This window comes from Passer domesticus, chromosome 11, assembly GCF_036417665.1.
Source record: "Passer domesticus isolate bPasDom1 chromosome 11, bPasDom1.hap1, whole genome shotgun sequence".
Taxonomy (NCBI): Eukaryota; Metazoa; Chordata; class Aves; order Passeriformes; family Passeridae; genus Passer; species Passer domesticus.
In genome coordinates this window covers 11,923,126-11,940,876 of record NC_087484.1, presented here as the reverse complement: position 1 = coordinate 11,940,876, position 17,751 = coordinate 11,923,126, and the positions used below count along the sequence as shown (strand labels likewise).

The 17,751-nt window shown below is 37.0% G+C and overlaps 1 protein-coding gene across 4 annotated transcripts in view; it reads left to right on the top strand.

Moving 5' to 3' along the window:
• ATP13A3 (ATPase 13A3) overlaps window positions 1-17,751 on the top strand; it is a 54,975-nt gene that overhangs the window by 14,845 nt on the left and 22,379 nt on the right. For all 4 annotated transcript variants that reach the window (XM_064385711.1, XM_064385708.1, XM_064385709.1 and 1 more), the window contains exons 3-13: window positions 5,285-5,378; window positions 7,053-7,226; window positions 7,730-7,900; window positions 8,192-8,262; window positions 11,787-11,867; window positions 12,571-12,640; window positions 13,472-13,606; window positions 14,393-14,465; window positions 15,235-15,366; window positions 16,142-16,321; window positions 17,436-17,593. In XM_064385711.1, the coding sequence (XP_064241781.1) occupies window positions 5,285-5,378; window positions 7,053-7,226; window positions 7,730-7,900; window positions 8,192-8,262; window positions 11,787-11,867; window positions 12,571-12,640; window positions 13,472-13,606; window positions 14,393-14,465; window positions 15,235-15,366; window positions 16,142-16,321; window positions 17,436-17,593 (1,339 nt within the window). The remainder of the gene's footprint in view (window positions 1-5,284; window positions 5,379-7,052; window positions 7,227-7,729; window positions 7,901-8,191; window positions 8,263-11,786; window positions 11,868-12,570; window positions 12,641-13,471; window positions 13,607-14,392; window positions 14,466-15,234; window positions 15,367-16,141; window positions 16,322-17,435; window positions 17,594-17,751) is intronic.

Below are 17,751 nucleotides of genomic sequence, written 5' to 3'. Positions count from 1 at the left end.
CTTGTTTCTCCTGCCTGCCTTGCTACGTCTCTTGGTTTGCCTTTTGTGTTCTTACCAAAGCAGAGCTGGTTGAGCCTTGTACAGAACAGTACCTTGTTTCTGTGATGTTCAGGTAGTGACAAAGTTCACTTTCTAAGCTTTGTGGCACTCAGTCTCTAAAGGTTGTCTGATCTGGTGTGTGTGATTGCTTCATTACACTCTGTGATAAACTGCAGCATGCTGAGAGTGAGAAATGCGTGCATTTCTGACCCGCTGCCTTTAGCTCCTCAAAACGTTGTCTTCACTCACAAGCGCTGTAAATACAAGGAAGGGTTTGGTCAGCAGCATAGATGCTTTTAGCTGGGCAGATAGTATCAGGGCTTGTGCATAGCCCTGCGAGTGTCTGCAGCTCCTGGGGAGGCATTTGTTGTTTGAATAGAAGGAGCTGGCCCGGGCGGCCGATGCCTGGAAGCGCAGCCTCCGCGCCAGCCCGGCCACAGTCTTGCAATTGTTCGGCCACTCTGGAGGGAAGAGGAAAAAAAAAAAAAGCATTCCAAGCAGTGCCAAATTTTCTTTGATATGTTAATCTTTTGATAACAGTTTGAAAAGCCCTTGGAGACTTTTTTTAGATTTTAGACAAAATAGTTCATTTGTCAGGACTTCCCTTGTAGATAGGGTCTCCGTTATTAAGAACTGCCTCGCTAACTCATGGTAACAAAAGCAAGTGCAGAGGACAGCTGCTGGACTGCTCGTTGGTAAGAGAAACTATCAGTTATCACTGGACTTCTTACAAAAATCTGAAAAGAATAAAATAGGGAGCATTTAATACAAATGTGTAAGTTTACTCACGTATTTTAAGCAGACAGATTATAAGAGCATAAGCAAAATTAATAACTTGATGATTTTTTATGTGTATCCATACATGGATTTTATTAAAGACTTCAGCTTTAAAAATTATATTTTAATCTGAGAAATCTGGGGTTTAAATTATTCAGTGGTTGCAGGAGATATCAAAAGTTTATTCTTTTGGAGTTGTAATTTGTCCAGACTTTAAACATTTTCTCTTGAAGCTATGAAACTGCTACTTATATTGAAAAACTGGAAGAATAAACAGACAGCAACAACGTGTGTATTATTTAGTTTTTAAGGATTGTGGAATTGGGAGAAATGCTGAAGGCAACAGAGAGAAGACTGTCTTTGCTTCCCACCCCAAAAATGGAACTCTAAGGGTAAAATTTGCACTGAAGTAGTTTACTAATTATGCCAGCTGTTAGAAAACTGACTTGAGGTAAGGCAGTAGTCCTTTGAAAGTGTGGCTTGCAGAAATCTTCAGGTGTACTGATGGAGACTTGCTCTGGTGCTTTTAGAACAATTTCCTTAATAAATACACCATGACTTCACTTGCACCTCTTATACTGTTGCTACAAATGTTTGTTACTTACAAATATTTTGGTACAATTGCTTGATATCCTAGTTGTTTAGTCAGGATAGATGAACAACTATGGAGTGGTGTAGTAATTGAGAAAAAGTGCAGCATTTTCTTCATTATGAGGGATGCATATAATTTTATGTACACTGCTGTAATTTCTTCAGTGATCCAATTTGTGATTTATTTTAGCTTCAAAATAGTATCAACTTAAATCTGAAGCCGCAGGTGCTGTCCTGTTCACAGCTGCACACTCTTCAGGACAGTAACTAATTGGAAATGCTGTTCAACTTAATTTTTATATACTGTGTTTTGCAGGGTTGCAGATTTAGTGTTTAAGCTTGTGACTCAAATGTATGCTCTTAGAAGTACTTAGAGTTCAGACACTGTTCAGCTGATCTCTAGACCATTTGTTAAATTTATACCTACATTGTTACAAAATGTTACAAGAGATTTTATTATCATTTCAGTGGCAAACTGCCTTTTCTTTTGCAGACCTTTTTGATATTTCCTACTGCTCTGACTCTAGAATATGCTTAGTTATACAATAGCAATGCAATAAGTAAAAATTATGAGTGGAGCGGTAGTAACTTCGGCATTTCTATTGATTATAAGTCTTCTTTCTTTAGAAGGTTGCTGTTTTCAATTTGTTAAAAGGGGCAGAGGATTTCTTTGCCTATTCACTTAAGGGCCAGAGAGAGGCTGAGTGGCAGCCTGTAATGTGCATCAGAGGCACATTATATTTGGATATCCCCAGGTTCATATTGCTTATTGCAAGTGGATTTCCACCTCACTTAAGTTTGAGTACTAGTAAAATGTCATACTCTCTCACTTGCTCTGGAAAGACCAAGGTTTATATTTAAATCTTTAATTAAAGGTTTAAAGTAGTGAAATGTTTAATTCCCCATCATATTATAGAAGGAAGGAAGTAAAACTCAGATGCAGATTGCTAAAATCTCTTGTGAATTGGTAAGGTTTTTTCAGTCTGACCCAGCAGCCTGAAGTCACCCAGGGAGGCAGAACCATGTGGTGATGTTCAACCCCAGCTTTCAGCAGGGCAGTGGGACACAAACCAAAGAACTTGCCCGTTTGAACTCAAGGTGACATGCTTGGGCTGATGGTGTGCCAGAAGAGATATGATATGAGGGGGACTGCAGTTCTTTGTTGTGGAATAGGAATCATTTTCATGACCCATCAATGAAGAAAATATTTCTATAATGCTTTTGAAGTTTAGAGATTTGAATTGGACTTTAATATGGAAAATTACCAGCAGTATGTGCCATGTTGAGAATGTGTGTTAGTTGAAGGTTGTTCAGTAAATGAGACTGTACAAAATAATGCAGATGGAGCTAATGATGTGAGTCAGAAATAGCATCCTAATTCTCCTCATGTATTCCCTGTCTGATTCTACCCAGCTGTTCAAAGAGCTTACTGAATCACAGGAATTACTGCTAGTGCTGAGATTTCTTTTCATACTTCTTCAGACCCACAACTTGATGTTCCTTCCCATTGCCTTAAATGAAGTAAATTGCACTTTCTTCTCACACTGCCATGATGTCCCATGAAGTCCCTGTGCTGACATATTGGCCAAATGGAAATCTCAGTGGAGATCCATTGATCTGGAAGCTATTTGCCTTTATTTTTCTGCCTGGTGCTTTCCTGTATCAATTTCCTACTTGATATGTCCATCAAGGTTGGAGAGATGCCTGCAGGACCCTTTTTGATGTTACTGTACATCATAGCAGGGAAGTGTGTGCTTGTTTAAGAGCAGACTAGCTCAAGTATGATTAGCCTAATAAATCTTTCCTAGACCTGTGAACTCTATTAGGAGTATAATTCTGTAAATACACAGAACATTTTCTGGCTGCATGACTTCTTGATTGAAAACGTGATTTGTGTGGTGTACATAAAGTTGTTTGATGTAATTAATTCAAAGATTGTCCTCAGGAGCTTTCTTAGCAGTCCTGTGTAGATTTAGGACAGATTTTAACTGGTTCTGTGTATTATCTACATCTTTCCCAGGATAGAAACCTCCTTAGCTAAGGAAAGTGGCAATTTAGGTGAAAGTGTGGTTTAGAACTTTAATGACTTGTGTTGCTTAATTTCCAAATAAATCTGCAGTAAAATTATAGTGTAGCAATAGAAAATTTTTAGCTTAACAAGTCAAGGGAAGTGTGAGCTGATGTTCCAATCAAAGCAGGCAGTTGTTGCCAAGTTAGCTTGCTTCCATTCAGAACAAAATGCCAACTGTATCAATTTATGAAGTACTGAGCTTCTCACCTGAGACTCAGCTTTGGGCTGTGATGCAATTCTCTCCTTTGAGTGTGTGTTTCTTCTATTAGGACATTATTCAGCAGTGGGAATAGATTTCTGAGGAGATCCAGTTTTGAGTAGTAAAATAAATCTTTCCTGTTGGGTTCCTGCTTCATTTATTGGGTTAAGTGGGAAGGAGGTGGTAGGAGGCAGAAAACACGTGTGGATGTGATGCTGTAGATAAGCTGCAGGAGATGGGAGGAGGGATCCCTCAAAGCTGGCATTGCTGGTGAATGTAAGTGCATGGATCCAGGGGCTGGCTTTGAGAGGACCTGACTTGTAGTCTGCAGATTTGGTTTGTGAAAATATTGGGGAGTTAATGATAGAGAAGTTGGTAGTGATTGTACTTATTTACTTTATTTATTAATAATATGTACTTATTAATAACAGCCTGAAAAAGGACAATTAGAGTAGCTGCTTGTGCTGTGACTTGAGGACTGGTTATAAGCTGTGGTAGTAAGTCTGTCTTCAGAGAGATTTATGTATATGCAGTGAATAAAATTGAAGGCTGTACCATGTCAGTGCAGAGATTTGTAGTTAATCTATGTCTTGGCAGGTGAGCACTGGCTATTTAGTGACTTTAATTGTGGTAGTTTTTTGTTCCTGTGCATTAATTATAAATTGTGTACAATTAACATGTATTGGGCATCCAAATGAAGGTTAGGTGCAGTTTTAATTTCAAAAATTTGGCTTTTTGACATGGTACTTTTGATTTTTCTTGCTTATGTGATGAGGAAAATTCTGATAAGCCTCACTGTATTTAGCCTTTGTTTGTAGCTCTCCCCTTTTGGAGTAGGGATCTGTGTGCACTACATGCATCTTGCAGACAGTGTCATATTTTTTCCATCTTGACTCTTTTCTGATTCTTGAAAATAGTGATCATAATCTCTCCTCAAAGCACCTTTCAAGATTAGCACTGTGAGAGATTTTGATGCAAATTGAATAGTAGAGCAATTGGAAAGAAGGGGAGATACTGACCAAAAAGGAAAGACTGACCAAAAAGCATGTCTTGATTTAGAAATAGTAAACTGGGGACTAAATGTTTTTAAGCAAGTATTTATTCTGCTCAGATGAGAAGTGTAGATCTCAGGGGTACTGTGCCTTTCCTCTTGAAGGATACCCTGACTTCTGAAAGCATCTGATTGTAGCTATTCCATATAGAGTGATACAAATGTGTAATATTAACCTACTTTTAAGTTTGTTTGATTTTTTTAAAGGAGTAATTGATATTTCCATCATGAAGCTTGTAGAATGTACCAAAAACTGCTTGCTGCATGTAGAATGTAGCCAAGTTAAATTGGTACAAGCTTCTTCCTCCTCTTTTAAAGCCTGACCTTTCTGCAGTATTTCACTTATATTCATCTGATGGTCAATCATAAAGCTTTATAGACATCCTTGGATAGTTACTTCTAGAAACTAGTAACAGTGAAAACTGAAGATAAATATTAATATTTTGTCAGTGTTATGTTTTATGTACACACTTACCAAAAGTAACTTGAAACCACCTAAAACTTAGGTGTAAAATCAGTAATGTTGCTTCCATTTTTAATTCTTGTCTTGTTGAAGGTCTTCCATATCTCAAGTCGAGAAGTTCCATATCATACTAAACATGGAGAAAGAAGAAAAGAAATATGTCAATAAAGCAGAGGAAGATGAGATGGTAATGAATTCTGTTAAACTTTTTTTATACAATGAAAGAAATGCATTTTCAGTGCTTTTTGCTTAAAGGTAGCATATTATATTGGGGAGTGGATTGTCTCAATTTAAATCAGTTTAGCAATTTGATAGGATTATCCTTGGCAATATTTTTTGGTATTAAGAAATTAGTCTTGGGGAGGAAAGGTTTTTGTTAAGGTCAGTAGTCCAATAGGTAACACATTTTGGTGCTTTAACATTTCTACTTTTACACATGAAAATGGAAACAAAATGAGTTGTGTTTTGGTTTTTTTTATTATTACCATTAATGCTTCATAATTTGATTCAAAGCTGTAAGTTTTGACAGGAAAGTACAAGCAACTGATCTTTCAATTTCTAGCCCACTTGGGTTTCATAGGGATTTTTCTAGTCCGTTTGGTATATATAGGGATTTTTTTTCCAAAAAAGATGTTTCTCTGAACTGAAGTTCTTTTCTGTCCTTGTCCACCCTGCTAAGAAAAGCAGTTCTTCACTAGACAGCTCTAATACAGAAAGTAAGCAAATGCATCTTAGAACAGGAGGTGCTTATGGCCTGTTCACTGAAGTTAATTTTTTTTTGAGGAAATAATTTTATTTTCTCCTAAAAACAAGTATTAACTTCTCTCACCATCTTTCACTCTCCTATTTTTATTGCTGAAGAGTGTTTTCGAGGTAAGAGAGATTGGGCTTTATTTCTGCTTTTTGTCATCAGAGAAGGTGGCAAACCAAACTTTTGAAAAGCCTTTTCTTAGGAAAGGAGTTTAAACAATTTCTAACATGGTTTAATGAAAAGTGAAAAAAACATCCAAGAAGTTCATGTCAGTATGAACAATGGGTGGGACTCAATGGGAAACTTCATTACCCTTTTACAGCAGGAAATATAATCTAATGATGTAATGTGAAACTCAGGAATGTAACACAGTGTCCAGTAAATCACTAAATTATTTTCTGTTCCTGGCTGTCATCAAGTTAACTTGGTGCTTGCACACTGAATACTTGGGAATTTTTTCATGGGAGAAAAATTTTTCTAACTGGTGCAAGTTACGGAACCTTTGACTGTGGTTTGGAGTTGGTAAATCAGCATTTCTTGTTAAATGGCAGGCAAAATAAGCAAAATTCTCTACTAGAAAGTGATGTTTGATATATTTAGGGGCTTTTTTAGAATGTATAAAATTCAGCCTGCAGTAGTGATTCAAAACTGTGAATGCTAGCTAATCAAATGTTGTGTCATAAAATCAGCATTTGACAAAACCACACACTTCTGCTCTTAAATGTTCAGCTGACTTGTGCTATGTCATGGTCAAAAGTGTTGTTGTTCACTGAGAGTTAAGGCAGGGTGTGTTGCAATCTCAGACCTTAGGGAGCAATGCAGAGAGGAGACAGTCTTGCAATGAAATGTTTTATACTGTGTGGATGATCTGCCTCTGTCAGGCTTTTATTGATGTTTATATTTCTGACTAAGCAAAACAGTGTTCCTTTTTGCTCCCACTCCACCACATATTTAGTGTTCCAATTCTTTCCTTCCCCCAGAAAAGCAAAAAAGAGGAAATGGCTTGGAAATTTGATTTGCTTTAAATACTGCACATAATGAAAAATTAATGTCAGCATCCCAGGCACAGTAATTAAGAGAGTCATCATTGCTTGTTTTACTGCCGTGCAGGAGATCTATGGCTATGATCTGTGTCGCTGGAAGTTGGTGCTAGTTACTGTGGGAGTGATCTGCTCTGGTGGCTTTCTTCTCCTCCTCCTCTACTGGATGCCCCAGTGGCGTGTGAAAGCCACGTGCAGAAGGACGACGCTTAGGGACTGTGAGGTGGTTCTGCTGAGAACGACTGTAAGTGTGCAGGGGATGTGCAGTTCCTTCTGGGTGCTGGAGTACACCCATCCCTGCCCTGCAGTGCAGGCATGACTGTTTACTGCAGTGCAGGATGGTGCTCCTGCGTGTAGCTCCTCTGTGGGGAGGCTGACAGCGGTAGCATAGTCTGTCTTTCAGCTGTAAGAATCAGATACAGAAATGCTGTTGTCATCAACAGTTACAGAACAAATACCTTGTTCCTATAAGCTGAAACATGGTTTCCCCTCCCTTGTTCAGCAAAGGTACATTTGTTGAAGTTAGGTGTAACTGCTGACCCAAGTGCAAAAATATTCTTTTAGAATTGTGGAAAGAAAATTATTGTTAAGGTAGCTGATATTAACATGGAGATATGTTCTGTAATTCTGTATGGGCTCTGCTGCTAATCTATGATCTGTGATTTTGCTACAGCTGTTGTAGCAAAATGCTGTAAAATGCTGTTCAGATGCTCTTTCAGCTAACTCACTTTCCCCTGTCTTTTTAAGGATGAATTCAAGATATGGTTTTGTGCAAAGGTTCGCATTATGCCTTCCTTGGGAGCCAGTCCTTTACAGAATCCTAACCCTATTGTGCACAAGGTTTCAAATGGCCATGCTGTTCATTTCTCTGAATCTGCTGCAGAAGAGAATAAAAATGATTCGAGAAAACATTTGCCTGTAAGTAAACTTGTAATACTGTGCTGGCTAATTCTCAAGTACTATTGAGAATAAACACACACGGTACAGTACATGTGAGCTGCTAACTCATTTTTGAGTGGAACAGAAATCTCCTCAATAACCTGTTACTGGAAATTGTGGAAAGCTTGAAAGATTATGTTGAAAGAAAAGTACTCATTTTTCAGTGAAGCTTTTCTAAATTCAGTTTCTGTCACCTCTCAGAATAAAGTCAGTCAGAAGAGAAGTGTTAAGTGGTACCAGTTTGACATCTATGTTTTGTTGCCCTTACAGATTCGTTACTTCACGCATCACAGTGTGAAGTATTTTTGGAATGATTCAGTTCAAAGTTTTGATGTTGTACGGTAAGAATATTTTTTCTTATGTGTTGTGCTTCAAACTGTATTTAAAAAAAATAAAAAAGCATGCCTAAGAACATGCTGAAAATTGGTGTTATTTTCTGACCAGCTGTTTTAGCTCACTGAGTCTTTGTTTTAACCATAGTGAGGGCAGGGAGATTTTAACTCAGTGCGAATTTGGAAGGAAGATGTTTGTTTAATCTGCCTTTCTCAAATGTGATTTGTGTAGGGTGGCAGGCTGCATGCTTCTGCAGGCTTTTTTGCCTTTTCTTGGAGTGTTACTTGAGAATCAGAGCACCTGTTGATAGACAGTAGTACTTCTATAAACACTTAAAGGCTTTGCTTATGATGAAATAACTTACATTTTTTGTGTTGCTGAACTAGACCCAAAAAGAGTGTATAGGAAGAAGAGGAATTCACCAAATACCTTTTTTGCTCATGTTTGTGGAGGTCTGTTTCTATGTTTTAGTGCAGTTGAGCTGGATCTGATCCATCTTTTGTTACTCTTTAGTAACAAAAACAGGTCTATTGCACTGATAAAAAATGTCTTTTAGTGGGCAGCACTAGCTTGTGATGCACTGTATTTTCTTTTGTCCAGCAACACTGTTGCATGATGTTAGGGTTGAAGAAGAAAGTTTTTTCTTTCTGTGATAAGGCCTTCTCATAATGCCACAAGTTAAATAAGCACAGGCTTCTCTATTTTTGGCAACTGCCCATTAAAACAATAAATTCAGATCACAAATAAAATCTATTTTAAGCTTGAATTAGTGTGTACTGCATTGAACCATCGTGTGGAGATGGATTTTTTTCCCAAGAAAGTGTGCACAGATAATATGGAAAGTTATCAAAAATGAAAACAATTTTAAGCAATTACTATAGCACAAGCAATTACAAAACTGAGCAGTCCTCATCTGAGAGGGTGGAAATGTCTCAGTTCTCAGGAGTAAGTAATTAAAAGCTTTGTATGCATTTTTTGTGTTAAGCCTCCCATGAAATACAGTTGTGCAGGTAGTGACACTCATCATTTTGCATTGCAGGCTCCTGTTTTCATGCCTACAGTGCTCCTAATTTAAACTGTTCAAAGGGAATAGTTCCCACAGATGAGATTAAGAAACTGTACTTGTATGTTAAGAGCAGGTATTGGAAAAAAAATCATATGACTTCATGTGTTTAGAAAAAAATGTTGTTCCTTAGCATTAAAGCAGTGACTTGAAACTTGGCATTTGTGGCTATTTGACTGTGCCTTTTGATGTTCTTGTGATAACTTGGCCAATTTATAAGCCCTGGAAAAATCTCAGATATGCCTGTGAAGTTATGTGAGCATTTATTCAATCACATTCTTGCTGATAAGCCAAACTTTCATTTGTTTGATGTATTAGCCATGACTGAGCCTGGCCACTTGTTTAGTCAGGTACAGTAGCTGAGCTGGACAGGATTATTTAGCTATTGAATAATAAAGAGGAGAAAGAAGTGGATCTGAGACATACTGGATACTGTTAGAGCACTAAGTCACTTTTCCACAAGGTCAGATAAAAATGCCAATTTGTTACAACTTTCCTCTAAAGTGTATGGTCGTCTAGTGAAGTACAGATACCATGTGCAAAATAATATCTGAGCTTGTGAATGATAAATATTCTGAAATGAGGTCTTGAAAAATTTGTCCTTCTCTAAGATAAGTCTTCTTATTCTGCTCTTCAGTTTATATGTATAAACCAAATAACATGGTAAAGAATCAAGTTAATATTTATAAAGAGACAGTCTGTGAGACAGAGGTCTTTATAGCAGAACCCTTCAAGCAGGCAGAATGTTTGTAGTTGTGATCTAAGCACAAGACTGCATCATGAGGAGCATTCACTCTGGGCTGCTGCTTACGCAAGTACTCAGAGACAGAGCAGTTTGATCACATCATGAAAGGCTTAGCACAACACAGGAGGGGGGGCAAATTAAGATTTTTTGGGCAACTAATTCAGTTATGAGAGCTTGAGTTTCATATCATTGTTCTTTTTATATTACCATAATATTAAGATCACTTTTTTAAACACAGGAAATGCAAGTGTAATTGTTCTTGGACTAAGTCAGACTTGGTCACATAGCCAAAGAGGATGCAACTCTGACCTTGGATGTCTGTTTTGTTTTAGCTACTGTCAACTGAATTTCTGAGTGGGTTGATGAGTGCTTTATATAATAAACTGTGCACATGGGGATTTTAATGCCCTGGGAATTCAGTCTGTAGCAGTAGTGTAAAAAGCAGAGAACACCGTGCTAGAAGCTCTGTCCTTGCATGGACATTGCACACATAGGTATGCATGTTTGCATATAAAGCACTTAAATTTAGGGACCCTCCTTAAATCCACTGTTACATTTCTTTTCCTACAGGAAAAGAAAAGTTGTTGTTGGTAGAGTGGGAGGAAAGACACAGCTATTAACAGAGTTTTGTGTATTTTTAAATCCAAAATAGTATTTTTTAAATCCTTGAAATTAAAAAAGTTTAGAGAAACCTGGTAAACTTAGGGCCAAGTTAACACATAATTTTCATCTCTGTTCTTGTACAAGCAGTTGGTGGAAACGTGATCCTAGGCTTTGTTGTAGTGAGGATATTTAAAGCTTTCCCTGTGTTCTAGAGAATGGAAATAATTGTTACGAAATGTGCACAATAAAGAGTTGGGTTTTTTCTTTTTTTCTACTGGGACAACTCTGAATCCTTTTTGACAGATAAGTTAATAGATATCCAATATATGAAACATTAGTGTGGAATAATGCTGGTTGTGTCAGGATGTTTGTGAAAGCCTTTTGGAAAGTGATATTTTCCTGTCCATCCACAGTATGTCCATGAGAAAATGCCTGGATATTGGGCAGCATACATCTGATTTAGTGCATGAGGTAGTTAACACAATCCCATAGCTGTAAACATAACAATGTTTTAGATTTTTCTGCATATCTGTAGATTTCCTAAAGCACAGCATTGGCTTTCACAGCTTGTGGAGAAGACCTGTGAAAATGAATCTTCCGGTGATAAGAAAGAACTGAAAATGTAGGATGCATTTTTCCTTGTCATGAATAACACTGTGATAGTAAGATGCTGTAAAATAGCTGTGGTATAGACTTATTTAATAAATTGATTAATAATTATTTCTAAAAACACTTCCATTACTACTTAGTGTCAAATGAAGATAATTAGAAGAAATGTTAATCCACATTGATTTCATATAACATTTTATGAAACTTGCTCACTTTTTAAAAGCCTTTGAATACTAATTATGCTAGTATTCTACTTCATTTTTTAAGTGTCTCCATTTTGATTGGAATAGGTATGACCACCTTACAGAGTAAGGTATATCAACAAGAAGATTGCTTTTAATGTGTCACTGGTATCTGCAGTTGTGACAAGACCAGTTAAGAAAAATTAGTCCATAGATTTTGTTATTTTATAAAACAGTGTATACCTCTTGGCAAAGCTCTTTTGAGTCACTCAAGACTTAATTTTAAATATCAAATTTCTTAAATAACTCATTGACTTTTCCTTTATTTAGAGGTCTAGATGAATCTACCTTCTGCTCTGCAATTCATAATGAACACAGCACAGGACTGACAAAAGGAATGCATGATTACAGGTAATATTGCAGTAGTATTTGAGGGAAGAGTTGTTGATGTTTCATTACCTGTGCTCAAGGTGGTAAAAAGCCACCCAGAAGACAATTGAGTGATCAGTGTCTGATTTTTTTTGAAAATGAGATTAAAATATGGGAGCATCTGCTTGCTTATCAATTCATCTTCTGGCAATTTGTGTCTAAAATAGAAGCCTTTCCCCTCAGATAATTTTAAGGGCTTTTTCATGTCACTGTCATTTAATCAGCTCTGATCCCATTAGGGCTTGGTTTCTTGCTCCCTCTTTCATTATTTGCCTTTTTTCATGCTAAGAATAAAACTAAGATACAGGACCTTAAAAACATTGTCTTACAGCAGGGTCGGAGTTAACACTGGTTTAAGCTTAAGCTAATGAGAATCACATACTGGATTTCAGAATGACATATTTAATAACATTGGACTCATACACAGTTTACACAGAAATCTTGTTATGGAAGAATCTAAAAAATAAGGTACAGTTTAAACTGAAGTATAAAATAATTATCTTTGTATTGGAACATCTCACTAGGTAAATGCTTTCTGAAAAGCACTTCTTGAAACTGTGATAAATAAGAAGAGAGTCACAGATTTGGGGACATGTTATACTTTATCAGATTAGCAGAATTCCTTTGACATCAATAAGACTCCTAAAAAATCTTAACTTTTTTGTATTTTTCTTTTTTAATGCAGAAAAGCATTCTATGGAGTAAATGAAATTGCTGTGAAAGTGCCTTCCATTTTTAAGCTTCTGGTTAAGGAGGTAAAATCTTTAACAAAATATAGAAAAAAGTATATAATTGAAAGTTGTTTCAGGTGCAATGACTATTGACTGTTGGAAACCTTCCCTAGAACCCAGCACTGTAAAACAAAATCATATGGACAATTTTTTTTGAGCTCTCCAGCTCTCCTTAGAGTTAAAGAGGCCTCAGCTATAAGCTCTCCAGAGTCCACAGCCTGGTGCCTTTGTAAGGACATTAGAAAACATATCAGAATTCTTTGAAAGGGTCAGCATCTTATTTATTTTTTGTAGTTAATTTAAAACATAAAATGACTTATGTTCTCCATGAGGAGGCCAGGGATTATATATTACAACATATTCAGCAAATCAAATGAAGTGTTGTTGAATTTGTTCAGTTTTCCTTGTATCAGGTGGATTTGAATAACTGCTTTGTTACCTTGTGTTATAATAATGCACAGTAGAACTTCTGAACAAAGAAACACTCCAACCTGATCTAACGGAGTAAGAACTTGAGGTATCAGGGCATTTATTAAGAATGAATAGAAAATAACATCCAAATTGGTTTAAGAATTATAACTTAAGGTGCCATCAGATATTCACATTACCTTGTTTTGAGGTGTAGGGGAAAAGGCATGCAGTCTTCAAAGTCTGTATTTGTGTGTTACTTAAGTGAAAACTGTGATTTTGAGGGGCTGAGGAGGTAGTGAAAAAAAGGATAATTTTGGCAAATGAAAAATTATGTATAAAGAACTGAAATTGTCTTCTCCCTGGAGGAGGATAATTTCGGCTTTGTTCTGATGGAGAACCCATGTGTCCTTTTGTTGTAACTAGAATGTTCTGTCACTCTTCTAGGTTCTCAACCCTTTTTACATTTTCCAGTTGTTCAGTGTGATATTGTGGATCACTGATGAGTATCACTACTATGCATTAGCAATTGTGATTATGTCTGTAATATCCATTGTTAGCTCACTCTACACCATTAGAAAGGTAAGTTCAAAGAAAATAGATGCATCTTTTTGGCTTTTTACTGATTGCCTTATTTTGTTGTGAAATTGTCTACAAATTTTTTAAGAATTTTTTAGAGTTATACGGATAGAATATTGTTATGCATTTTCCCTCTTTGAGCTGAAAGAATTTGGATTTATGGTTTTCTTGGAGACCTTTGCAGACTTTCCACACTGATGAATCAATAGGTTTGCCTCAGCTAACAGAAACACTACCTTGCTTAAATAAAACCTGGACACAAGTTTATGTACCAAGTTTTATTGACAGTAGTGGTTCCATCTTGGCATTGTTTCCTTGTTTGAAAAGGCCCTGCAGAACTGAGCACCAGTGAAGCATATGGATTGTTAAACTGGTGATTCACTTTGCTCTGTAGACTTAGCTGATGGAAATCAAAGTAGTAATTACCCTTAAATTGCAAGCTCTGAATTCAGAGACAAAAAAAAAAGCCCAAACAATTTCTTCCTTAATACAAGTTCATACAGCTACTGCAGCTGTTACTTTTGTATGTTAATGACCAAATGATTTTATAAGATTTTGCATGACAGTGTATGCTTGCTTCCAAAATGCTGTTAAAATAGGAGCCTGTGCAGGTTGATGCACTCAAAGTTTATTTGCCCATAAGTTTTCTAAACTATATTCAAGAGAATGTTTTGAGTAGTGTTTTGTTGTTAAAGAATGTTAGTAGAGAATCTCATCACTTCTACTGTAGAATGTACATTTAGAAGGCAAGCTGTGCTTTTGAATAATGAATCTTTCTCCCCTTTGCAGCAATATGTTATGTTACATGACATGGTAGCAGCTCACAGCATTGTAAGGGTTTCTGTCTGCAGAGGAAACCAAGGTAAATTTCACAGGTGGCTTGGAAGGTTGAATTTAAATTGCTCATGAAGTGTGAGTGTAAAGTGAGTCTGCATCTGTTCTTTCTCTGATCAGCTTGAAATGCTTGCATTCTTTAGCAAAATTGCATGTGAAAAGAAGTTTAAAGTGGAATTTAGATATGTTCAGGGTTAACCTTCTAGATGGAATTTTCAGTGAGTATCTGGTTTGTTCTAGATCAGGAGCTTGTTCTATTGCTGTTTTGCATTCTCTACCATTCCACTTATGTAATTGTTATTCTGGTTTCTTCCCTGACTTAAAGATGTGCATGTGTTGTGTCTCCATTACAATTTGTTACCCAACAAAGGTTGCAATATGATTTCTGAACTGTCCTGAATATTTGGATACCACAGCAGTTAAAGGTGTTGTATCTAAAAAGTTGTGATGCATGACATTGTTTTTAAGACACACATTTGTGTTGAACCCATGTCTTTATACTGAAGTTACACTGTAGCTAATCATGAATATCTTTTGTACGAGCTTGATTCTTCTCATTTGTCATGGTGTGTTCTTTCCATGTGCTCTGGAGGTCAGTCTGTGGTGGAGTTGGGGTTTATAGATGGCTTTTTCTGTATATTTTAAAAATCTTTCCATGCCATTAATTAAATGGAGTTGTACTTCATTTTATTAATAGTCCTACTTGTCACCACCTGGATATTGAATGTGAGGATCTTTATCAGGTTTTATAGGTGGTGGCTATTTTCAAGTAAACTTGTTTGTGTTCTAATATTCAGAAATAGAAGAAATCCTTTCCACTGACCTCGTGCCTGGAGATACCATGTTGATTCCATCCAATGGGACAATTATGCCCTGTGATGCAGTTCTGCTCAGTGGTACTTGCATTGTAAATGAAAGTATGCTAACAGGTAAAGTAAATTTGGTACACAGTGCTGCATGGCTAAAAGTACTAGCTTATACCTGTGTGCATGCTTACTTGCAGTATGTTTTAGCAGAAGTGGATATGTTTATTTTGTTTGAAATGTGTATGTTCTTACAATTAGACATGTTCTGAAGTACATAGGTACTTGTGTTCTGCTTATCTGCAATAGCTACATAATACTGCTTGGAAACTCCAAAAATGAGTGATTGTTTCTTATTAAAAAATTTTCTTCTTGATAGTTTGTCTTCCTGCCTCTCAACTTGATGTCGTCAGTGCAGATGGAGTTCAGAATATGCTTGATTTGTATGAATATGCTTGATCCTCTTGCTGGTGCTAGCAACTGATAAAAATTGATTGTTCCCCTGGCTTGAATGCACTCAGTCCCCAAAGGAGCTGGGAATAATTTTCTTCAGCTTCTAGCTTTTCTGAGTAAAGATGGGGGTGATGCTTTTCAGCAAGAGAAGGAAGCTTGTCCTGTTTTTTATTTTAATGAACTATGTTTTACATCACAGACTGTGATTTGAAGTAAGGGACACAGAAGCTCTATAAGGAATAGAGTTAAATAGCATTTGGGTGAGGGATCTGCTGAGCTGAGGCTAATAGGTGAGAGACCACCTAATAGCATGCTAAAAGGTAGATGACTTCCACAAGTCTGCCTGTGCTGCTGAAGTGAGGTTATATTATTCCACTTGTCGTTGTGAATGAAAAAAAAAAAAGTCTGTTCTTCTCTGATCTTGCTTAGAGACTTTCTTTCCTTTAAGGTGAAAGTGTTCCTGTCACAAAGATTAATCTGCCAAATCCTTCGGAGTATCCAAAAGCAGTGGGAGATGAGATCTACAGTCCCGAAGTGCACAAGCGGCACACGCTGTTCTGTGGAACCAACGTCATTCAGACCCGCTTCTACACTGGAGAGTTGGTCAAAGCTCTGGTAGTGAGGACAGGTATTGATTGTTACGTTTATCCCTTGTAAATGTACTATTCCTTTTTGTAGGTGTGTGTCAACTGGCTGATGCTGCTAAACTTGGTAAAGGAATGTACCCCAAATAGCTTGATAAAAGTTTTAAAATGGTGATAAAACTAGATGATGGTCTGAAGATTAAAGTTGGCAAGGAGAAAAGTGAATCGGTCTTCAGCATCAATTTAAAACTTTATTTGAATGTGTTTTCATGTTGTGACATGGTTCATATTCTGCAGTAGCAAATTCAAAGCCTGGAGGCTTCATGGCTTTTCATCTTGTGATGAGCTCAGTTGCTCTGTTTCGGTAGAATCCTCTGTGCTAAATATCAGGGTTGAGGGTTCAGCCTTTGCTGTGGTGACCTGCACACTGAAAAGCTGTCAGGGAGCTGTCACTGATGCTAGAAGACCTGGCATTGACATTGAGGTTGTAGTAACAGACTTCGAAGTATAAGCAGATGAAAAATGTTTTGGGCACACAAAATTGGGTATTAATGTTGGGCTCTTTAAACATTGAGGCAAAAGTTCAAGGAGGACCTTGGGATATCTGTTGGTTGTTCAACTGTAAGACCTTTAGAAGGATAGTCTCCTAGTTTAGTTGTCAAAATGCCATCAGGAGGTGCCCTTCTCAGAAGATGACTCCCTGCACTGCAGTTTTTTCTGAATCTTTCATTCTGGCTCTCAAGGGACCTTAAGTAGACCTGCCATTTAAGTATTTAATGTTGGACTCGGAATATCTTAATTTTCTTTTTTGCAAGGACTGGCTTAATTAGACCATAAATATACCCACTAGCTCTGCACTGTGAGGGGCAAAATGCAGTACAACAAACTCTGCCAGGCCCAACCATGTGAGGATTGCTGCTGCTGCAGAGGACGGGTTTGTTTGCATCAGCTGCATGTCCTTGCCATAGGAGAGAAGCCCTGAGTATGACGTGCACATATAAACACCTTAATTACAGTATTGCAAAACATCTGCTATGGACATTGAGAAACAATTGTAATGAAATTAGTAGCTTAAGGGTTTTATTGAGGTTTTTAATATATTTTAATAGCTTTTCTTTTCTTTGTATTTTTAGTAACTTACTCCTTTTTTATTTCTAGGCTTTAGTACTGCTAAAGGACAGCTTGTTCGTTCCATTCTGTACCCAAAGCCAACTGATTTTAAGCTCTACAGAGATGCCTATTTGTTTCTCCTGTCTCTAGTGGTGGTAGCAGGCTTTGGGTTTCTTTACACAATTGTCAATAGCATCTTAAATGAGGTATGTTTTCATTTCTGGTCCAGAACTGCCTTATTTTAGAAAAGGGGTGACCATGACTTCCATCACACTTCAGATGCTGAGAAACTATTTGATTTAAAGTGAAAATTGTTTTGCTTTATTTTATATCAATGAAATGAGACACAGTTATTGAGAATAAA